The sequence below is a fragment of the Bos taurus genome, chromosome 8 (genome assembly GCF_002263795.3).
Source record: "Bos taurus isolate L1 Dominette 01449 registration number 42190680 breed Hereford chromosome 8, ARS-UCD2.0, whole genome shotgun sequence".
Classification (NCBI taxonomy): domain Eukaryota; kingdom Metazoa; phylum Chordata; class Mammalia; order Artiodactyla; family Bovidae; genus Bos; species Bos taurus.
Genome location: NC_037335.1, coordinates 10778832 through 10803215, shown reverse-complemented (window position 1 = coordinate 10803215; position 24384 = coordinate 10778832). Strand labels below are relative to the sequence as shown.

The window sequence follows — 24384 nt, the reverse complement described above, 5'->3', positions numbered from 1 at the left end:
GGAGCATCTCTGGCATCTAACCCATAGCTTGACACATTGTGGGTCCTCAAAATGTGTCTGTTAACTGGAATCCAGAGAAACAGTTCTGATGGTGGGAAGTTTACTAGGGCAGGTGTGTGCGTGCTAAGTCACTTCAGTTGTGCCCAACTCTTTGAGACCCCATGGACTGTAGCCCACCAGGCTCCTCTGTCCTTGGGATTCTCCAGGCAAGAATACAGGGGTGGGTTGCCATGCCCTCCTCCAGGGGATCTTCCCGACCAAGGGATCAAACCGGAGTGTCTTATGTCTCCTGCATTGGCAAATGGATTCTTTACCACTAGCACCACCTGGAAAGGAGCCCAGATCTCCTCTCCCCTCTCCCTGCTGAGACAATCCCCAGTCCTGCCTGAGCCACCCATCTTCCCTCCCTGCTCTCAGCACCTGGTGGGAGGAAAGATGGGGCTGAATGAGGAGTCATTTCTAATTTTGAGGAATTTCAAGACAAAGGCAGCTGGCAGAGTGGAGCACAGTGAAACATAGTGCTTGAGAGAAAGTTTGAATGAAGGCATCTGGAATGGTTGATTTTATGTCAACTTGGTTGGCTGTGGGGTACCCAGATTAAACATTCTGGGTGTCTCTGAGGGTGTTTCTGGATGAGATTAGCTTTTGAATTGGTGGAATCAGAACAGACTGTTCTCCCCAGTGTGGGTGGGAGGGTCTGAATACAACAAAAGATGGCAGGATTTGCTTTTTACTTTCCGTCTGCTTGCTGGAGCTGGGACATAGCATCTCATCCTCTCTGGCCCTCAGATTGTGACTGACACCATTGGTTTCTCTGATTTCAGGCCTTCTGACTCAGACTAAACTACACCACTGGCTTTCCTGGGTCTCTAGCCTACAGAGGGAAGATCATGGGACTTCCCATCCTCCATAGCCAGGTGAGTCAATTCCTCATAATCGGTCTCTTCATAAGTGTAGACATCATACTGGTTCTGTTTCCCTGGAGAAGCCTAACTAAGATAGCCAATCTCCATCTTATTGATCACAAAGCTTCACAAAACTCTCACGTGAGTTTCCTTCAGTTCATCTTTGAAGTGAGGATGAAGCTCTCTTCTCCTATACTAACTGCAAAGAGGAGTGTGTTCATGCAGGCAACAAGCATTTATTAAGCACCTATTCAGTGTGGAGCAACTTCACTTTCACTTTTCACTTTCATGCATTGGAGAAGGAAATGGCAGCCCACTCCAGTGTTCTTGCCTGGAGAATCCCAGGGACGGGGAAGCCTGGTTGGCTGCTGTCTATGGGGTTGCACAGGGTCGGACACGACTGAAGCGACTTAGCAGCAGTAGCAGCAGCAGTGTGGAGCTCTGTGTTGGATGCAGAGGAGTCAGCTGTTGGCAAGATGCTCTGAGCTCCTCAGGAGGAGACTGCATCCATTTGCTCCAGGGTTTTAGCCCCCAGAGATGCAGCGCAGTGCACTGAGAGGGGGTCCCTTTCTGCACCAGGACCTGGGCCTTAGTCTCGGGGGAGGATGAGCACCCTGGAGAGATGCAGCCCTCCTTGCAAAAGCCCTGGGAAGCGAATTTAAGATCTGTCACCTGAAAGGGTCTGAGCTTCTTGGTTCAGTTGCCTTTTGCATGACCCCAGCCTCACTGAAGAGGAGAGGATGGCAGAGAGGCAAAAGGACTGGGCTAGGAGTGAGGAGACTCAGTGCTGGGGCTGCTCTGTGACCGATGGGCTGCGTGATTGTTGTCATTTAGTTGCTCAGTCACGTCAGACTCTTTGTGACCCTGGGGACTGTAGCCCACCAGGCTCCTCTGACCATGGGGACTCTCCAGGCAAGAATACTGGAGTGAGTTGCCAATCCCTTCTCCAGGGGATCTTCCTGGCCCAGGGATCAAACTCGGGTCTCCTACATTGGTAGGAGGGTTCTTTAACACTGGGCCACCAGGGAAGCCCGAGCTGTGTGACGCCTAATGCTTTTCTCAGAGTCCACTAGCTCATCTGTGAAATGGGTCTCATTTTGTGGTCACATAGGTGTGTTGAGACACATGAATGAGGAAAGACCTTTCCGAGCATGAAGTTCGACCTATGCAGTATTAGGCGGCGGTGTGGGGTGGGGTGGGAGGGTGGGGGCGGGCAGGGCTGACCTCACAGCCAAGACCGAGCCCACGGCACTCACCATCTTCACACAGGTTCAGCTTGGACAAGCTCCTGCCATCAAAGGGCTCCTCAAAGATGGAGCTGGAGTCACGGTCGCTCACGGTGGCGTGCAGGTACATGGCTTTGTTCTCCATCACGTCCTGCAGCAGGAGAGGAGAGGGCAGATATAGGGGAGAGAGAATAAGCTGTAGTTGGAGATGGAAATGAATCTGTAGAGCAAGGCATCACCGTGATGACCCTGAGCCTGAACACAGGGACCCTTCCTCATCGGCAGGCATCAGCCACCAGGATCCGAATCCCCTCCTCAACTTCCTTGGCTTGGAGCGGTCACAGTCCTGACCTTTCTGACCAGGCATCTAGACCATGGGATCTATCCTCTCCCTCTCATAGCTCTGGTGGGGCTGGATCCCTGAGCTGGTGGGATCCATGGCACCGAGAGCCGTGCCAAGTGGGGCCAGGAGGAGCCAAACCTCCTGACCCAAACAGAATCCTCTCCAAGCTTCTGGAGTCCTGGGCATGGCAGGGAGACTGGGGTTTCTGCTCTGTGTTGGAAATGGGGGGAAGCTAGGCATGAAACAGAGTACAGAGACCACCAACCAACACAGCTAAAGCCAGAACTGTTCCCAAACTTGGCTGGGATGGCATGGTCAAAGGAGCTGGATTCAGAGGGCCACAGGCAGGTTTGGCCCCCGTGGGAGCCTGGGGAGCAGGTGGGGTCCCCTAGACACCAAGGCCTGGGCAGCCCTAGACCAGGAGAGGGCTCTGGTGTCCGGGTGGTCTCCTGGGTGGCTGGGGCTTTGAGTCGACCCCGTGGAACTCCAGGAATGCCCCCTCGACACGGGGAAGTGCCACGCTATTTGAAATGACCCAGCCCCGTTTACACAAGCAAGCACCACACGATCCCATTTTGCAATATCTATACATTCCAGAGTGCACGACGGGAGATTATATGCGGAGATGCTCTGGGTTTCTCCGGGGGAGATGTGTTGCAGGAATCTGGTGGGGCTTGTGGGGATTTGCGTTTAGTTTTGTTCTCTGTATTTTGGGAGTTTTCTACGATATGTTTGCGTTCTTTGTATAATCAGAAGAATTCATTTGTGGGGCTGGATCACAAAGTGTTTATTTACATAGAATACTGGATATCCTTTTCCTGCATAGACGCTCAGTGATTTCACAAATGCCTCTGCTTTCAGCTCATTTCCAGTCATTCGTTTGCGTCGACTTTCGGTTCTGGTGCTCTTTCTGTAGGTCGTTGTTGTTTAGTCACCAAGTTGGGTCCAGCTGTTTGCAGCCCCATGGACTGTAGCCCACTAGGTTTACCTGTCCATGGAATTCTCCAGGCAAGAATACCAGAGCAGGCAGCCATGCCCTTCTCCAGGGGATCTTCCCAACCCAGGGATCAAACCCAGGTCTCCTGCACTGCAGGCAGATTCTTTACCACTGAGCCACCAGGAAAGCCCATAGCTATGTGGATATTGAAGCAAAAAAAAAAAATCCACTTTTAAACAGTGAATTCTTTGGAAGATAAATGCCCTGGGACGATGGGGGGGTCCTTGGCCCAGCATGGAGCCAACTCGACCCTGCGGACCAGAGAGCCAGCTGGGAGAGGGGGTAGGGCCTGGCAGGTGGCCGGAAGGGGACACCAGCCACTGACTGAAGGGAAGAGGCAACCCCCATTCCAGTAAACGGGGACAGTGAAGGAAGAGGCTGGCTGGATCCCTCTGCCAGACGCAGCAAACACAAATCCCCTATTTTCGTGACCTGACCTTTCTTTTCAGGGACCTATGACCTCGGGGTCATAGGAGGAGGGCTAAGAGGGCAGAGCCTACAGTGGCCATCCACCTGTCTTTCCACTGGCCCTGGAGGGACGATGGGGTGTCTGCTTTTGACCTCCAGTGATGAGAAGCCACATGCCTTGCACACGTGTACACACATATGCCTGTATGCACAGGCCCACTCAGGGTGTTCCTAGACCCTGCGGGCCTTTCCTCCAGCCTCTGGGAGGAAGGGGTGGAGGGGGGCCCACAGCCCTGCCAGCATCTCTCCTCTCTGCCCCCTGGGGTTCCTGGAGCCCTGCACCCAGCTTCTCCTGGGCTGCAATTATGTCCAGTTTTCGAGTCTCTAATGCCGGCCATCCGTCCAAGTCCTCCACCCAGGGAGGGCCTCGAGGTGGGGCCCCAGGCGGCTCCACTGCTGCTAAGCTATAGAGGACACGCCTTCATTTCACGAGCGCTCTGTGCGGCACCCCACCCTCTGGCCTCAGTCCTGGGGAGCGACGAAGCAGGAGGCCAGTGTCTCCTCTGGGAGGGGGAACCCTCTTTCTGCCAAAGGCAACAGCAGCTGCCACCCAGAGCCTGTGGGGGCACCGAGTGCCAGGGGAGGAGGTGCAGAGCTGGGGTTGCTCCAGTTTCCCCATCTGCCTTTCCGCCTTCTCTATCTGCCCATCAGCTCCTGGACCAGAGCTGGAAGGCGGGGCCCCTTATCTGGAATGTGTCTGTCGGGCGGCCCCTCCCAGCCCCCTCTCCACACCCCTCAGCTGGTGGAGCTGCAGCCTGGGGGCGGGGGAGAGGGAGAGGGGCCAGATGTGAGTGCGCACTGAGATGAGAAGTGCTCAGCCGACTCTGCTAATGTTTGTTACTGGAGAATGAAACCTAAGAGCTTTCTGTCTGCCCCAGGTTTTATTTGGGGCTGTTTTTCTTTCTTGGGGAATGGGGGGCAGGAATTTAGACCTTCCAGTCATTGGTTGTATAGCCTTTGGGCCAAGTCTGAGCAACTGACTGCCAAGTGTGGTGATGATAGAGCAATGCCTCCACCCCCCACCCCTGGAGCATGTGTGTGTGTTCGTCCCACACTGTACAGATCGTACGCCATCAGGAGCTCCCCACCTCCCAGGGGCACTGCAAGGGGGCAGGTGGCACTGGTCCGTTGTTCCCATTCTAAAGATAAGCCAAGTGAAGCCCAGAGGAGCAGGAACCGAAGACTGTCAGAGAGGAGGAGTTCCAGCATTTAACCCCACCCAGGGCACTGGCTCCGCACGAGGCTTCTCTGGCCAGGATGCATGTGTCGGTCCCTTTCGGTGGCCACCTTTCAGTCCCACGGTGATGCAGGGAAGAGGGCCAGGTGGGGACCCTGGAGCTAAGAGAGCTGGAAGGGAGGGGGCCAGTGCCATGGAAACCTGGGCAGGGAGTAGACACCAAAGTAACCTGTGGGGAGTGGGGGCTCAGAGGGCATGGGTCCCAAGCTGGCGCCACATCTTATCCCCGGGGAGCTTGGTCCGTCAGCTAACACATCCAGCCTCTGCCTTTGCGATAGGGAGGACACACCTCCCAACCACCCGGTCTCTGTGAGTCTCATGTGGAACAGGGCATGTGGGAGGGCTGTATGGATGGGGCAGGTAGGAAGATGGTGGTGGAGCCTGGTGACCACCCACAGCCCCCCAGCATCTTCTGATCCTGCCACACAGCCTGGTACAGGGGTCCACGGGTTCCCTTGACCTCCCTCCCACCTAGTAGTCCCAGAAACAATGCCATTTGGACCCCTTTGCGAAAGCAATGGTGAATGCAGACAAGACCTGAGAGCCGCACCTTAATTCTCAAAGCCCCCCTCCAGGCAGCAGCAGGACTCAATTCTTCCTGCAGAGGGGTGGCCCCATCCTTGCTGGATTCCAGCATTTAACACTACAGGGCTCGTAACTCCTCAAAATCAGATAGGGACCACTGTGAACAAGGTCCTCTCTGGAGAGAGAATTGCTAAGGAGGTTTTGAGCCCTTTCCTCCTCTAACTGTACTCAGTTCATCTGAAGCATCACTCAGAACTAGAGAGGTGCAGATGGTTTATAAATAAGCTCTGCCTTCCTATGTTCCACCGCTGGGCACACCCACAGGCACACACATGCACACACATTCACCACACATGTGGAGAGACTGTCACCTGTACCATCTGCTCCCTGAAGAGGCTCTGGAGCTCTGACACAACTCAGGTAGAGTTGCCACTAAAGCGATCACTTTCTCTGGCTCCCAAATACCCACACTCACCAGCCCAGACAGATGGATGAAAACCTGGCAGATCCCCCAGGCTGACAGTTACAACCTCCCCTCCCAGGACCTGCACCTCCACGCGATGCCCAAACCTGTGCCCTGTGTCCTCCGGCTGCCTTTAAGAAGCCATGCCCAGGTGCTAGGACAGTCAGTGCCCAGACTCACCTGAGTGCCCCCAGTGAAGCTGCAGAACCTGTCCCCTCAGTTCCTGGCATTTGCCATGGTGGCTGGAGAGCTGGCCACTGTCCCCACCCCGAGACCCAGGCAGCCCCTCAGAGCTTGTCCCCACAGCCAGCCGAATCCAGACGGAGTCATAGAGACTGCACGGTGCCCAGGGTCTCGGGGGTCACTTCTCCAGGAGGATCAGATCAGGAGGCAAGACTCAACCTTGTGACCAAGTGGGAGTCCCTGTCTTGGTGTCTGGCCTCGTTCAGCCTCGGGCAGCGCTCGAGATGTTCTGTGGAGGCACCAGCGGCTCCGCTAGTACTGACTGAGCCGTGAACTGCAGCTGCACTGGCCGCAAGGCTTTATAAAGTTCTTGGAGCAACTGCGAGGCTCCCCTGGGGCCTAGAACGCATCCTCCCTCTAGTGGCCAATCTCAGCATTACAGCTTCACACAGGAATGCCTGCTGCGTCCAAAGGAGTCTTGATCTTGGGACTCCGCCCTTCTGTTCTGAAGGCTCTGCTCGAGATACTTTTTGGAAAGCTTCTAACGAAATGGCAGCTAGACCTGGCTTAAGAGCTGCGCAAGGAACCCAGCCTTGTAAATTTATTTATATGACAGGATTGGCATTGCTCTGTTCATTCACCAAACTTGGGGTAGAATTACTGCTTTCTGTGTTTTCTTAGAGCCATATCTACCCGTAAAGGACACAGACTGCCCACACCAGGGAGATTCAGAAGAGGACTCTGAGGGTGCTGAAGGAACTTCCCAAAGTCAGGTTCAATGCAATTCATCAAGGAAGCCAGGATTTCTGGAGCACTGACATTGTACAAGGGTGAGGCTACAGGGGTGAGTGAGAGGAGGCTGCTGTCCTTAGGGGGTGGCAACCCAGGCTGAGAGGCAGGCTTGGACACAAATAACTGTGACACTAGCGGTAAAGAACCTAGGAGACATAAGAGACACAGGCTTGGTCCCTGGGTTGGGAAGGTCCCCTGCGGGAGGAAATGGCAACCCACTCTAGTATTCTTGCCTGGAGAATCCCATGGACAGAGGAGCCTGGCAGGCTACAGTCCATGGAGTCACAAAGAGTGGGACACAACTGAGCGTCTGACCACACACCTGTAGACCTCAGCATAGCTATGTTTAATGTGTAAAAACAGGCGCTCTCACCAAAATGTTGAAGGGGTGATTACCTTCATTCAGGTTGAGATGGTGATGGGAGAAGCATCAGAGAAATTCTAAAAACAATCTGAACCATGGTCCATGGTCAGTTTGTATGTATGCCCTCCCACCCCAGAGACAGAGCGCTGAAGGTCACATTCATGAACATATGCCCGTTTATTGGTTACAAATTCAGCCTTAGCACTGGAGGGTCTGACCTCGTACCTGAGAACAGTCTGCCAGGGCTCAGCTCTACCCCCCATCCCACGCAGCCACCAAACCACAGCTGAGTCACAGAAGTCTTAGTCACTGTTAGTGACCCCGGGAGGGAGCTACAGTGTAGGGCTCCGAGGCTCTGTTTTACTGGAAAAAGCAGTAATTATATCGTAATGGTGATGATAATTATAATTGGAGGATAAGGAAGAGGGAGGAGGGGAGAGGATGGGGAGAAAGAGGAGGAGGCGAAAGGGAAAGAAGTGAGAGAAAAACATTTCATCATATGTTCCCTGTGCCAGGCAATTCCAAGTGCTTTTCACATATTAACTCATTTAACCTTGATGACAACCCTGTCAGGTAGGCACTGCTGTTGCTGGTGGTTTAGCCACTGAGTCATGTCCGATGCTTGCAATCCCATGGATGTAGCCCACCAGGTTCCTCTCTCCATGGAATTTTCCAGGCAAGAATACTGGATTGCCATTTCCAGTGGGTTGCCATTTCCTTCTCCAGGGAATCTTCCCCTCTGCAGGGATCAAACCAGCATCACTTGCATTGCAGGCAGATTCTTTACCAGTAAGACACCAGGGAAGCCCAGGCACTGCTATTATTCCCATTTTATAGAGACAGAGGAAATAGGTGATTTGTCCAAAGTCAAGCAGCCTGCAAGTGCCAGAGCTTGATTCTACTCCAGGCAGTGTGACTGTAGAGTCTGTGCCCCCAACCACTCCCCTAACTGCCTCTGATGAAAAAGAGTGTTTCAGTCACCAATCAAGTCACCAGTGTTCCTAGGAACATCATTTTAAAATAGCAGGAAATGTGCTTAAAGTGTCATCTCCGAGCATCTTATTGCAGAGAATGTATGTATTAGCAATAAATGCAGTGATTGGTGAGACCCTGGTGATGTCCTACTTTATGTGAAATAAAGCATTTTTTATTTTTACTGAAGTATAGTTTATTTACACTGTTTCAGGTGTACAGCAAAATGATTCATTTATACATATATATATTCTTTTAGAATCATTTCCATTATACATTATAAGATACTGAATATAGTTCCCTGTGCTATACAATAGATCCTTGTTGTTTATCTATTTTATATATATAGTATGTATTTGCTAGTCCCAAATTCCCGATTTATCCCTTCCCTACTCCCTTTCCCTTTGACAACCATAAATTTGTTTTCTCTGCCTGTGAATCTATTTCTACTTCAAAAATAAGTCCATTTGTATCATATTTTATATTCCACACGTAAATGACATCATATGGTATTTGTCTTTCTCTTTCTGACTTCACTTAGTATAATAATCTCTGCTGCTGCTGCTGCTAAGTCGCTTCAGTCGTGTCCGACTCCATGTGACCTCATAGACGGTAGCCCACCAGGCTCCCCCGTCCCTGGGATTCTCTAGGCAAGAACACTGGAGTGGGTTGCCATTTCCTTCTCCAATGCGTGAAAGTGAAAAGTGAAAGTGAAGTCGCTCAGTCGTGTCCGACTCTTAGCGACCCCATGGACTGCAGCCCACCAGGCTCCTCCATTCATGGGACTTTCCAGGCAAGAGTATTGGAGTGGGGTGCCATTGCCTTCTCCAATAATAATCTCTAGGCTCATCTATGTTGCTGCAAATGGCATTATTTCATTCTTTTTTATGACTGAGTAATATTCCATCACACGCATATGTGTGTATATGTATATATATATACACACACACACACATACACACACACATATAACACTGTGTCGTCTTTATCCATTCATCTGTTGATAGACATTTCAGTGTCTTGGCTATTATAAATACTGCTGCTATGAATACTGGGGAGAATGTATCTTTTTGAATTAGAGTTTTTGTTTTTTACTGGACATATGCCCAGAAGTAGGATTGCTGGATGATATGGTAACTCTATTTTTAGTGTTTTAAGGACCTTACTGTTCTCCATAGTGGTTGCACCAATTTAACAATCCTACCAACAGTGTTCAGTTCAGTCATTCAGTTGTGTCTGATTCTTTGTGACCCCATGAATCGAAGTACACCAGGCCTCCCTGTCCATCACCAACTCCCAGAGTTCACTCAAACTCATGTCCATCGAATCGGTGATGCCATCCAGCCATCTCATCCTCTGTCGTCCCCTTCTGCTTCTGCCCCCAGTCCCTCCCAGCATCAGGGTCTTTTCCAATGAGTCAACTCTTCGCATGAGGTGGCCAAAGTACTGGAGTTTCAGCTTTAGCATCAGTGATTTCCAATGAACACCCAGGACTGATCTCCTTTAGGATGAACTGGTTGGATCTCCTTGCAGTCCAAGGGACTCTCAGAAGTCTTCTCCAACACCACAGTTCAAAAGCATCAATTCTTCGGCGCTCAGCTTTCTTCACAGTCCAACTCTCACATCCATACATGACCACTGGAAAAACCATAGCCTTGACTAAATGGACCTTTGTTGGCAAAGTAATGTCTCTGCTTTTGAATATGCTATCTAGGTTGGTCATAACTTTCCTTCCAAGGAGTAAGCGTCTTTTAATTTCATGGCTGCAGTCACCATCTGCAGTGATTTTGGAGCCCAGAAAAATAAATTCTGACACTGTTTCCACTGTTTCCCCATCTATTTCCCATGAAGTGATGGGACCAGATGCCATGATCTTCGTTTTCTGAATGTTGAGCTTTAAGCCAACTTTTTCACTCTCCTCTTTCACTTTCATCAAGAGGCTTTTGAGTTCCTCTTCACTTTCTGCCATAAGGGTGGTGTCATCTGCGTATCTGAGGTTATTGATATTTCTCCTGGCAATCTTGATTGCCTGTGTTTCTTCCAGCCCAGCGTGTAGGAGGATACAAAGCATTTTTCTTAACACTCCTACACTGCTGTGCCCTGGCCATAGGGAAAGGGAAGAATGGGGACGCCAGTGCAGCCCAGGCTCTTGGCTGAGCCTTCCTTTACCATTGGCAATTGATGACACAGACATGGAGTTCTCTGCAAGTGAGACCCACAAATGGATATAGAACCATTAAGCTATAAAATTGCAGGGAGAATGAAGTTTAGCCTTTTAAACTCAGCTTCAGGCAAGAGGAGGTGCCTTTCCCTTGTTTGTTTCTGATTTATTTCACTTCTTCCAGTGATAAGAGTAGTCTTTATTGTTGCCTGGAGCAGTAGTTCATTCTTTGTTTCTTCTTTTTGGCTGAGTAACTTTCCATGTTATGCACAGAGCATGATTTGTTTATCCATTCTCCTTTTGATGGGCTTTTGGGTTGTTTCTAATCTTTGTTATGAATAAAGCCACCCAAACAGCAAAGAGCTTTCAATCGTTAAGTATAGGAATGACCTGTGAGCCAAGATTTCTAGTGGGTGAGAGTCCTTCATAGGCAGCTCTTAGCTCAGATAACTTCTTGTCAGCTGAAATCAGCATGGTCCACAACACAGCTTGCTTCCATTCAATCACAGAAGGCCTTTATTTATTTTTTTTAGCAGAAGATGAGAGTTCTGGTTGCTCTTTTTTTTTTTTTGGCTGCACCAAGTCTTGGTTGCAGCATGCAAGATCTTCGATCTTCATTGCGACCTGTGGGATCTCTTAGTTGCTGCATTCAGGATCTAGTTCCCTGACCAGGGATCGAACCCCCAGGCACCCTACATGGGCAGCTCATAGTTTTAGCCACTGGACCACAAGGGAAGCCCCAAGAAGGCATTTATAATAGGGATCTCCCCACCCAGACAGTATTATGAAACTGATTTCCCTGGAGAGTGGGATAAACTGAAGTAGCTGCATCTATGGATGCGGAGGCCAGTGAGGTCCATCAAGGTGCTCAAGTGCTTCCCACTTTTTTGAATGATTTCATTTGATTGTCCCAGCAACTCTCTAGGGTGGAGGTGGGGCGTTACCATCCTGTTTTCATATGGAGAAACCCAGCAATGCGGAAACTGAAGGTCATAGTGCTGGGCTCTCAGATGCAACATCCACAGCAGTCTTCTACTCTGGAGCCTCTTTGTCTGCAGAGATTCCTTCCATCCACTCAGTTATTCATTCAACAGACATCTGTTGTGTAACCTTCTTGCAGCATATCCTGAATGTTTTTACAAACATGAGTTAGACCTAGCCCCTTCCTTCAGGATCTCAGTCCAGGGGGAGAGAAGGTCTGAGAGCCAAGAATCACAGCCTGGCAACCCTCAAGGGATTCCTCATGTCTTCAGGCTAGATGAATCTCAAACCTTCACCCTCCGGCCTGACTTTGTTTCCCCCCACCCCTGCCCAAGAGATTCTTTTTTTCTCCCAACCAAAAAAAAAAAAAACTTAAAAGTTTAACGTACCTAAGGAAAAATGGACGAAACATAATCCAGTTTGTACATTCTTCACAAACTGAATAGGAGCCAACACCTGAGTCAAAAGCAGAACAGACACTCCCTCAGAAGTTCCTCTCTGGCCCTCCTGGTCCCTAATCCCCCGAACACCGGTCACTACCATCCCGTATTCCATCACTATAGATGATCCTGCCGGTTCTTGAACTTCATATACATGGAGTCATTCACCATATGTCTAGTTTCAATAGTATGTTTCAGATTGTTCCCTTTGCTGGTATTTAGCAGGAGTTCATGCATTCTCACCACTGTAGGGCCTCCACTGTGTGAATATCCTTTCTACTGTGGATGGCCATTTGAGTAAGTTCCAGGTTTTGACTAAAGAGTGCCACCATGCCCATTCACATGCATGTCTCCTGGTGAACACATGGGTGTATTTCTCTTGGGTATATGCCTTGGGAAGGCGTTGCTGGGTCATCGGCTGGCCCGTGTTCAGCTTCAGTAGATGTTCCCCAGAACTTTGCAAAGTGGTTGTACCAGTTTGCCATCCTCCAGCAAAGCATGAGGGTTTTAGACGGTTCACATCCGTGCCTGTGTTAGTGACATCTGTCTTTTGTGGAGGCATCGTACTGTGTTTTGGGATTCCCTGGTGGCTCAGTTGGTAAAGAATCTGCCTGCCAATGCAAGACACGTGGGTTCAATCCCTGGGTTGGGAAGATCCCCTGGAGAAGGAAATGGCAACCCACTCTGGTATTCTTGCCTGGAGAACCCCTGTGGACAGAGAAGCCTGGTGGGCTATAGTCCATGGGGCTGCAAAGAGTCGGACACAACTGAGCAGGCACCTATGCAAACATACTGTGTTTTGTTTTTTAATTATTTATTTAGACTGTGCTAGGTCTGAGTTTTAACTTGCAGGATCTTCATTGTGGCATGCAGATTTCTTAATTGCATGCAGGCTCTAAAATAAGACCAGGGATCGAACCCAGGCCCCCTGCATTGGGAGCTTGGAGTCTTAGCCCCTGCACCATCAGTGAAGTCCCAAACTGTGGTTTTAATTTGCATTTCCCTGATGACCAGTGAAGCTGAGCTCCTGTAACCATACTTACTTAGTCTGAATTTGTTTTTTTTAACCTGGGCTCTAGGCCTGAATTCCCAGCTGTCTGTGTACCTCCATTTACACCAGCAGGTCTCTGCTTGATGGATTTGTGTTGACTGTTGTATCTGTGTGCAGTGGTTCACTCACATGTTTCCATGATGAACTCTTGCCTCCTTCCAGTCTTTTCTCAAATGTCACGCTCTCAGCAGAGCTGACCCGAAGGTTCCTGTTTAAAATCACTCTCCAGGACCTGCCTGGAGATTCTCCATACCCTTGGCCTTTTTTTTTTTTTTCTCATTACCCCATAGACTTAATTTATGCTTGCTGATGATTATTACTGTATTGTTATGTTCTGTGGAACACCAGCCCTGTGAAGGCAGCACACTCATGCAACCAAATGCCTACACCAGCGCCTGACAAAACAGCGACGGCTGCACAGACGAGCATTGTTGTTGCAGGGAGAAGTCAATTCTGACTCTATGTTGGAACTGTTTGACTTGCTTTCCATTGCTTTTCTTGTTGTAATCACACATAGTGGGCTCCCTCAGAGAATCCTGCCCCTCTGCCTGACTGTTAAAGTGTCTTTGTTCAGAACCCTATCCATTTGTGGATGGCAGGAAGGGAGAAATTAACACACCCTCCTGCCCTAAGCTTGCCATTCTAGGAGATTGTTGGCAAGATTGATGGCCTTTTTACTTTGTTTCCTCACTACCCCCACTCCATCTCGGATCCATAAAAGAAACTGGCATCCAAACTCTGGTAAGAAGATTATTTTGAAATATCAGCCTGCCGTCTTCTTGGACAGTAGCCTTACCTCCGTCACGGATGCTATCGTGCAGCGAGTAGAGCGAGCTTGGACTTGGTAACTGTGTAAAGATCTGGGGTTGAAAGTGTGTTCTAGGCACAAGAGACAAGTAGATTCACAGACCCCAGTATGGAGACAAAGTGGACACGCTGGAGGGGCAGACGAGGCCTGTGTGGCTGAGCACAGAGAATGCAGGAGGAACGACTTGGGTGAGTCTGAGCACAGCAGTTAAACCCAGGCCACTGCTCTTCTCATATCATCCTCTTTCTCCAGGGAGCTTAAAGGTCCCGTGTCATATATTTATGGGTTTGTTTTTTTTTTTTCATATATCTTCACTGTAATTTACTACTTATTTTTTTTAATTGAAGTATAGTTGATTTACTCTAGTGTTGCGCTAGTTTCAGTGTACAGCACAGTAATCTAGTTATATATATATCTAAAGGAGGAAACAGAACAGGCTCTATCTTGAAAGCAGGACTCCATCTTGGGCCGGACTGTGGAGTTTGAGCTATATGCCCAGTATCTATGGAAACGACATATCAACTGGAAAACCAGCCCCCACCCACCCAAGGAAGAGCCCCAGGGCTCTCCATCACCTAAAGTTCAGTTCAGTTCAGTCGCTCAGTCGTGTCCGACTCTTTGCGACCCCATGAATCGCAGCACGCCAGGCCTCCCTGTCCATCACCAACTCCCAGAGTTCACTCAGACTCACGTCCATCGAGTCAGTGATGCCATAGCATATTGGGCACCTACTGACCTGGGGAGTTCCTCTTTCAGTATCCTATCATTTTGCCTTTTCATACTGTTCATGGGGTTCTCAAGGCAAGAATACTGAAGTGGTTTGCCATTCCCTTCTCCAGTGGACCACATTCTGTCAGACCTCTCCACCATGACCTGCCTGTCTTGGGTGGCCCCACAGGGCATGGCTTAGTTTCATTGAGTTAGACAAGGCTGTGGTCCTAGTGTGATTAGATTGACTAGTTTTCTGTGATTATGGTTTCAGTGTGTCTTCCCTCTGATGCCCTCTTGCAACACCTACCGTCTTACTTGGGTTTCTCTTACCTTAGACGTGGGGTATCTCTTCACGGCTGCTCCAGCAAAGCACAGCCGCTGCTCCTTACCTTGGACTAGGGGTATCTCCTCACCACTGCCCCTCCCGACCTTGAACGTGGAGTAGCTCCTCTAGGCCCTCAATACCCTAACTATCTGTGTCACCGAATAGAATCATACATTCTATTATGCTTATTGGGCTATGACCACAGGACTATTGATAATTGTCCACTGTTAACTACCCAGGCTTAAGGCATATGAACCACGGGTTAACTTTGATTGTCAGGGAATTTGGGGAGGTGGGTTTATGCACTTAGGGTATATACGGTTTTCACAAAAATTGGTCGGGGTCCTTGCCTAAGAGGAGACTCTGCCTTGGGTCCGCTGGTCATGTGGCTACAACACAAGGACGTGAAACCCATGCTTTAGGCGTCCAGCTCTCAAATATTTATCAGGCTCTGCTGCAGGCTGGTGTGGCAATGGCAAGTGGAGCAGGTGGGACACGGTCTCCCCCCGCCCCAGGAAGGGGACAGACAGGACTGAATGTCTCCTCCCCACACCCCAGTAGCATGAGCCATCTTCTACTCTTTGACACTCAGAGGAATAAGCCTTATAGTTTTCTGACATTTGTTTTTATTTAAATTGTAAACAAAGCCTTTTCACTACCTTAGCTCAGAATTTCCTTCAGCATCGGCTGTGGAGCACTAGCCTTGTTTTCTGTGTGCACTTAGAAAGGGAGAAACCTTAATACTTTACCCCCCGCCCACTTGGGAAGGTACCATGCTCAGTACCACCTTAAAGGCTCTGATAAGTCCTGCAGTAAGAGGACACTTTTGGTTTGAGCAGAGAACCCTATTTCAAGGGATTCTGAGGAATATCTCATGAAACTGGTGGGCTCACAGCCACTGTCCCATCCCATCTGGTCCTCAAAACTGCCCTGTGAAAAGGGGTTATTATCTTTATGTCAGGTGACAATACTGGGACCAAGAGTTTAGCGCTTTGCCGAAGGACATGCACATAGGAATTCTCCGATTAAGGTCTAGACTCGATAATATGAATCTACAACTTTGTCCGAGTTCAGCCTTACAGTGTCAGAGTCATCTTTTAAAGATGATTATTGGATTTTTCTGATTAACAAAGTATATGTACTTTTTTGGGGGGGGTGGATACAGAAAATTGTGCAGGAAGAAATAAAAGTCATACATGATACCAGTCCAATGGCAGAAAGTGAAGAGGAATTAAAGAGCTTCTTGGTGAGAGTGAAAGAGAAGAGTGAAAAAGCTGGTTTAAAACTCAGCATTTAAAAAACTGAGATCATGGCATCTGGTCCTATCACTGCATGGCAAATAGGGAAAAAGTGGGAACAGTGACAGATCTTATTTTCTTGAGTGCCAAAAATTACTGCAAATGGTGACTGCCACCATGAAATTAAAAGGTGCTTGTTCCTTGGAAGGAAAGCTACATCAAACTTAGCATATTAAAAAGCAGAGAGATCACTTTGCCAATAAAGGTCTAGTCAAAGCTATGGTTTTTCCAGTAGTCATGTGCAGATGTGAAAGGTAGACCAAAAAGAAGGCTGAGCACGAAGAACTGATGTTTCAAACTGTGGTGCTGGAGAAGACTCTGGAGAGTCCCTTGGGCAGGAAGGAGATCAAACCAGTCAATCCTAAAGGAAATCAACCCTGAATATTCATTGGAAGGACTGATGCTGAAGGTCCAATACCTTGGCCACCTCTTTGATGAAAAGAGCTGATTCGTTGGAAAAGACCCTCACACTGGGAAAGATTGAAGGCAGGAGAAGGGGACAATAGAGGATAAGATGGTTGGATGGCATCACCAGCTCAATAGACATGAGTTTGAGCAAACTCCGGGAGAGAGTGAAGAACAGGGAAAGCTGGCATGCTGCAGTTCATGGGGTCACAAAGGGTCGAACGTGACTGAGCAACTGAATAACGACAAAAGAGTGACGTAAAGCTGATCAGACACAGGCTCTCCCAGAGGCCTGGGCTGATTCAGAAGCCCCCTTCCTTGGGTATATCCTTCCTCCCCCAACACTTAGCTCCTATGGGCAGGGGCAGTGAGGCCTGTGGCTGGAGGTGGTTGCTGGATTTCAGTTAAGATCAGATGGGTACTTTGAGATAAACAGTAAGACGACAAGCCAGAAAGCATTTATGTTATTGATCAAACAAACTTGTAGAAAACCACACAAGCCAAATTCCTACATCATTTCCTGTGTGTACAATAACTACTTTTTTAAAAAACTCTGCTGAACAAGACCTAAATTGATTCAATTCACTGTATAATTAAACAATGTTTTCTTTTTAAAAGAGTAAATGTAAATTCTGGGTTTTGAGAGAGTATGTATTTTTCATCAGGACATTCCTACAAAGCCTACAATGACAGAGCAAAATAAACACTGGTTTGGGAACCATGGACAAGTTTGTGGGGTTTTTTTTTTGTATTTATATTTCACCTGAACCAGGTTAAAAAGAAATGAAGACTAAAGGTAAAAATTATAAAGCATATGTATTTGTAGACCAAGCCACAAATGAAATAATAACATATCTAGATTGTCACATTCATGGAGACAGAAGGTATAGATGCTGGCTCCCAGGGACTAGGGAAGGGAGTAAAGGGTTATTTTTGATGGGAGTTTCAGTTTTGCAAAATAAAACAGTCCTGTAGATGGGTCACACAATACTGTGGATTTCCCTAACTACTATGTATACTAATAATTAAAAAGTCAAGATGGTGTATTTTATGTTATGTGTGAAAGTTTTAGTCGCTCAGTCATGTCCAACTCTTGGTGACCCCATGGACTGGGGCCTGCCAGGCTCCTCTGTCCATGGAATTCTCCAGGAAAGAATAGTGGAGTGGGTTGCCATTCCTTTCTCCAGGGGATCTTCCTGACCCAGTGACTGAACCCAGATCTCTTGCACTGCAGGCGAATCTTTACATCTGAGCCACCAGGGAAGCCCCGTGTTGTGTGTGTGCTGTGCACAGTCACTCAGTCATGTCTGACTCTTTGCAACCCATGGGGCTTGCCAGGCTCCTCTGTCCGTGGGGATTCTCCAGGGAAGAATACTGGAGTGGGATGCCATGCCCTCGTCCAGGGTACTGTAGCACAGTTAATTTAATTTTAAAAATGAATTAGGTGTTTGGGATTAACAGATACACACTACTATATATAAAATAGGTAACCAATAAAGACCTACTGTATAGCATAGGGAACTATATTCAGTGTCTTGTAATAACCTATAATGGAAAAGAGTCTGAAAAAGAATATATGCACAGACATAGGTATATATCCATATGTTGTAGCCGTAGCCACGCGTTCAAGGAAACAAACTCACTCAGAAGGACAATGCAGATAGTGGAGTGCAGTTTATTACTCTGGCAGGCCCAAGGCAGAGTCTCCTCTTAGGAAAGGACCCTGACCAGTTTTTGTGAAAACCTTGTATACCCTAAGTGTACATGCACAAACCCACCTCCCCAAATTCCCTGACAATCGAAGTTAACCCGTGATTCATATGCCTTAAGCCTAGGTAGTTAACAGTGGACAATTATCAATAGTCCTGTGGTCATAGCCCAATAAGCATAATAGAATGTATGATTCTATTCGGTGACACAGATAATTAGGGCATTCTTTTAGGCGATGGAGAGCCCTGGGGCTCTTCCTTGGTTGGGGTGGGGGGGGTGGCGGTGCTGGTTTTCCAGTTGGTATGTCGTTTCCATAGATACTGAGCATATAGCTCAAAGTCCACAGTCCGGCCCAAGATGGAGTCCTGCTTTCAAGATAAAGCCTTTTCTGTTTCCTCCTTCACTTGATCAACGCTAGTGACTGCCACTCTCTCCATCCTGTTTTCTTCACCTTGATCCCCACTGACGCCAGTCCCTTCTCACCCCTCCCCACCCACACCCATCTCCCTCACGCTTGTGCCCCAGACTTTCCAACCAGCCCAAGCCCTGCCCCTCACCGGAAGTATCCTCCGCCTTGCTCTTCTCTCATTGGCTTTTGTACTCAGGGGTTGCCCCACCCCCTCAGGTCCCTGAACAAAGTACTGTAGGGTTTTTTGAGCTCACAAAGGTCAGAGTTCATGTGTTATACTCGTGTGTGTCATCCCTCCAGCATCTAAGCCAGCATCAGCCTCAGGGCTGGTGGTAGCTCAGCACTTACTAATTGATGACCTGACAGTCAGCTTAAAGTTGCCAAAAACACTGGACCCCAAGGCAGGACACTCGACCTTGCCTCCACCTCCCAAGTGCTGTGGGTGTGGACAAATCTCCCAGCCTCTTCAAATCTTACAGTTTCCTCATCTGTCAGACTGGGTTATGACTCCCTGGCCTTCCTGTCTGCAAGGGTTACTACAAGGGAGAAGAATGTTGAAAACTCAAAGCAGTTCACAAATGTTAGCCATTGTCATTTTTCAGGGTTGATAGCTCCTGACAGATGGAGTATTCATCATGATGTGGTTCTCTCTCTGGTGTCCAGCTGCTGACAGCTGGCGCGGAGTCCCGAGACAGTGGGAGCAAGGGCCTCCGCCTCATGGAGTTCCCTGCTCAGCATCCAGTATGGAATCCTCCCAACCATCTGCTTCGTCCCCTTGTGTGCGGCTCATTTTCATTTCCCAGAAGGTGTGGGGATGATGGATTACAGGAGACAGCTCAAGTTTTCTGACACTGGTCCAGGGTTTTAGGCACTGAAGGCCATGGGTGCCTCTCCCCATCATGTGCATAGACCAGAGACCCAAGAGTAGGGCTTGCCTGGACCGCCTTGTCAATAACCCGGGGGACCCAGCATGGGTCGCATAGTGAGGGACTTGAAGAGAATCTGTCTTGGAGCTGAGATGATGTAAATTTTGTTTGGGAATTGAGTGATGAAGTAATTTTAATGTGAGCAATTTGTAATTGGGAGCCAAACATGTTCATTCAAGTGAATCATAAGGAAATTCTCAAAAGCGGGGGGTGGGGAATTGGGGCCAAAACTCAGAAGAAGAGACTTAGTGGGATAAATGTAAAACAGATAGCAGTGCTGGGGAAACTCATCTGTTTACATACAGGATATGGGATAGCAAGCCTCTCAGGAACACATAAGAAAAAAACATAAGCTTTTAAATGACTTCGAGGTTAAGTCAGCAGGGGTTGAAAGAAACAGATATTCAGCTACTTGAAAACTTAGGTTGCATCAGCGGAAGTATGGTGAGCCGAAAAGGGGAGGTGGCAGCACCTGCAGTCTCCATCAGTGAGCTCACACCTGGTGAAGTATGCTCAGTTCTAAGATACCTCTTATTGAAAGAGTAGGTTGCAACTCAGAGGGTGCCCACAGGGATGACTACGATGGAGAAGGGTCTAGAAACCAACAGGAAAGAGAAGTATTAAGCCCAGAGCAGAAACCACTCAAGGGGATGTGTTTTCTGCTGGCAGATACATGAAGAGCTGTCATGGGGAGTAGTGTTTGTTTTGTTTTGTTTAAATAATCCAAGGGGGGAGGCAGATTTCTATTCAACATATAGAAGCTCTGGGTTTCCCAGATGGCACTATGATGAAGAACCCCCCTGCCAATGCAGGAGATGAAAGAGACACAGGTTCAATCCCTGGATCGGGAGGATCCACTGGAGAAGGAAATGACAACCCACTCCAGTATTCCTGCCGGAAGAATCCCATGGACAGAGGAGCCTGTCCATAGGGTCACAAAAAGCCAGACACGACTGAGTGACTTCACACACGTGCACCACAGTGCTGCTGCATGAGTTTAGGTTTTTATAGAGGCTCTTATTCGTAACAGCTGTTTGGATCTCAGTGTTCTGGCTTGTGATGGAAACTTCACATTGTTTAATCAGAGCCTGGGTAACCTGTGCTTAATGGAAGTACCACAGAGGGGTCTCCTACACCAGGCAACTGGCTGGAGCCAGTGACCTCCGACGTCTCCCCCAAGTCGATGAGCACCTTTACATGAAAAATTGCTCTGCCTTGTTAAAAAGTAACTTACACTCATTTTTCTGCCTAGATTGTTTTGGCTGGGGGAAGGAAAGAACATTCCATGCATGCTTTTCATATTAAGAACTAAGAACAGGAAACATTATCTTCAATAAATATAATAAGTAATAATAATAAAGATATTTTGGCTGCATATTATGCCAGAAAGAGAGAAAAGGAGAAAAAAGTGGGGAAAGTTGAAGAGAAATTGAGAAAGAATGAGGGAGGCAAAAGAGAGGAAAATGAGTCACATAAGTGGAAAAAAGGAAGGGGAGGGAGAGAAAGGGGAGAGGAAGGGAAAGAGTGAAGGAATCAGACAGAACATGAAGTGACAGAATATATTTCTTTTTGTCCCCCTTCCTGAAGCACTGGATACATATCATAGCTCATGAAAAATGGAGGTTTTCTTTAATTTAGGTTTTACATTTATCAAACGTATGCATGCATTTTATTTTTTATGCAAGCATTTTATATAGTTTTTTAAAATAATCAAATAGTTCTATAGCTTTATTATGAAATCAACAGATCCCTAAATGCTCAAACCCAAATCCTAATTCCCATAGGCACCCATTTCAACTTTTGCAGTTATTTGTTATACTTCTTTCCACTTTTCTGAATAACACAGTTATACTGCTGTTTCTTGATTTTTGTTTGTTTTATGCATTATCTGTTCCCACTATGGAGAGAAGAATTCTTTCTTTACTTCCCACATCAAATAATATTTCTTTCCCTGCTGTCCTAACAGAGCCATCTCATGCTTTTTTTTAAATATCATTTTCAGTTTAATTTGATTATGTAAATCAGTTCTGTTCACAGCCAAGTCATGCCATATACATTATTGCTTAATTTTCTTCTACAACATTTGATTTTTCCCAGAGTGAATAATTATCTTATTTTTCTGATTCTGTAGTTTTCTATTTATCTATCATGAATTCTTCTCTAATCTCCAGGCTCCCCCACATCATTTGCATTCATCTCTTCTCAGTTCAGTTCAGTTCAGTTCAGTCACTCAGTCATGTCCGACTCTTTGCGACCCCATGAATCGCAGCACGCCAGGCCTCCCTGTCCATCACCAACTCCCGGAGTTCACTCAGACTCACATCCATCGAGTCAGTGATGCCATCCAGCCATCTCATTCTCTGTCGTCCCCTTTTCCTCCTGCCCCCAATCCCTCCCAGCATCAGAGTCTTTTCCAATGAGTCAACTCTTCGCATGAGGTGGCCACAGTACTGGAGTTTCAGCTTTAGCATCATTCCTTCCAAAGAAATCCCAGGGCTGATCTCCTTCAGAATGAACTGGTTGGATCTCCTTGAAGTCCAAGGGACTCTCAAGAGTCTTCTCCAACACCACAGTTCAAAAGCATCAATTCTTTGGCACTCAGCCTTCTTCACAGTCCAACTCTCACATCCATACATGACCACAGGAAAAACCATAGCCCTGACTAGACGGACCTTTGTTGGCAAAGTACTGTCTCTGCTTTTGAATATGCTATCTAGGTTGGTCATAACTTTCCTTCAAGGAGTAAGCATCTTTTAATTTCATGGCTGCAGTCACCATCTGCAGTGATTTTGGAGCCCAAAAAAATAAACTCTGACACTGTTTCCCCATCTATTTCCCATGAAGTGATGGGACCAGATGCCATGATCTTCGTTTTCTGAATGTTGAGCTTTAAGCCAACTTTTTCACTCTCCTCTTTCACTTTCATCAAGAGGCTCTTTAGTTCCTCTTCACTTTCTGCCATAAGGGTGGTGTCATCTGCATATCTGAGGTTATTGATATTTCTCCGGGCAATCTTGATTCCAGCTTGTGCTTCTTCCAGTCCAGCGTTTCTCATGATGTACTCTGCATGTAAGTTAAATAAGCAGGGTGACAACATACAGCCTTGACTCCTTTTCCTATTTGGAACCAGTCTGTTGTTCCATGTCCAGTTCTAACTGTTGCTTCCTGACCTGCATACAGATTTCTCAAGAGGCAGATCAGGTGTTCTGGTATTCCCATCTCTTTCAGAATTTTCCACAGTTTATTGTGATCCACAATAATATCTCTTCTAGATATAGTCAAATACATAAGATATCCTACCAATTCATATTCCTGTAGATATCCCCCAAACTTTTTGATTGCCTTCATGGGGGCCAGTTGCTCTCTACACTTGCTGCTTCTGTTTAGTCACTAAGTCATGTCTGACTCCATGGACTGTAGCCCGCCAGGCTCCTCTGTCCATTGGATTTCCCAGGGAAGAATACTTGAGTGGGTTTCCACTTCTTTCTCTAGGGGATCCTCCAGACCCAGGGATCAAACCTGTGTCTCCTGCATTGGCAGGTGGATTCTTTACCGCTGAGCCACCTGGGAAGCATCTCTACACCTAGTTCATGGATATTATCCAGAGATTTTCCTTCACTGTAGTCCTGGAGCTTCTCCTTAATTCATTCTTAGGTTGGAACTTCTGCTTTCTTACTATCCTGCTTTTCTCTTCCTTGTTTGGTGGTGCACATTTATGGCAGAACACCTCTATGGAGACTTTGCATGGCTGAAAATATCTTTTACTTTTACCTTCACCCTTGACTAATAGTTTGGGCATAAAATTCCCATTTTATATCCAAGTTGAGATATTTTCTCCTCCAAGTGTTTAAAACATTCTACCATTGTTAGTTTCCAATATTATGACATTCAAAGCCATTCTTATCCCTGATCCTTACCTATGACCTTCTTTCTTTCCTCTTGAGAAATGTTTGAAACTTTCTCTGTCCCCAGTACTTTGAAATTTTACAAATATGAATGTTGATGTGGGCCAGTTTGTACCCATTGTTCCAGGCACAAAATGAGACCTTTCAGTCTGAAATCTCAGGTTCTACATTTTTGGGAAAGTTTCTTGAATTATTCCCTTCACTATTTCCTTCCCTCCCAGGTGCCCTCCCTCCTTTTCTCTTTCAAAACTCTTCTTATTCAGTTATTGTACTTTCTGGACAAGTTCTCTAATTTTCCTAGCTTTTAATTCCCAGGTTCCATCTTCTCATTTTTTGTCCTACTTTTGGGGATATTTCCTTGAATTTATCTTGCAAATATCCTTTTTAACTTTAAAATTTTTTCTGCTAGCAAATTTTTTATTTTTCTAGGAGTTTCTTACTCTGTGATACATTTTTTATCATAGAACTTTCTTTTCTCATCTATGTAATATCTTTACATGTCTCCCTAAAGATATTAATGATGGCTTCTAAGAAATATTCTCTTCTCCTTCTAACTGTCTCTATTGCCTCTGAGCTGCTTATATTCTGTTTGTTTTGTTCTTATTCTCTTATGTGAGAGATTGTTCTGTTCTCTAAAGTCTTCATTGTCTCTCATATTTAGGAGTGGAGAACTGAAAAAGCTATTTGAAAGAATGGGTCAACTCAGGGTTTTACTGTAGGGTGATCTGGATGGACTATTTTACAAGTGAACCTCCAATATTTGTCTTTAATATTTTTTT

The 24384-nt window shown here is 47.2% G+C and overlaps 1 protein-coding gene across 1 annotated transcript in view; it reads right to left on the bottom strand.

The window, feature by feature from the left end:
- SCARA5 (scavenger receptor class A member 5) overlaps positions 1–6656 on the bottom strand; it is a 133176-nt gene extending 126520 nt beyond the window's left edge. The window contains exons 1-2 of the mRNA NM_001102499.1: positions 6345–6656; positions 2162–2282 (exon numbers count right to left, since the gene is read on the bottom strand). Of these exons, the coding sequence (NP_001095969.1) occupies positions 2162–2276 (115 nt within the window). The 5' untranslated portion in view covers positions 2277–2282; positions 6345–6656. The remainder of the gene's footprint in view (positions 1–2161; positions 2283–6344) is intronic.
- Positions 6657–24384: the final 17728 nt, after the last annotated feature.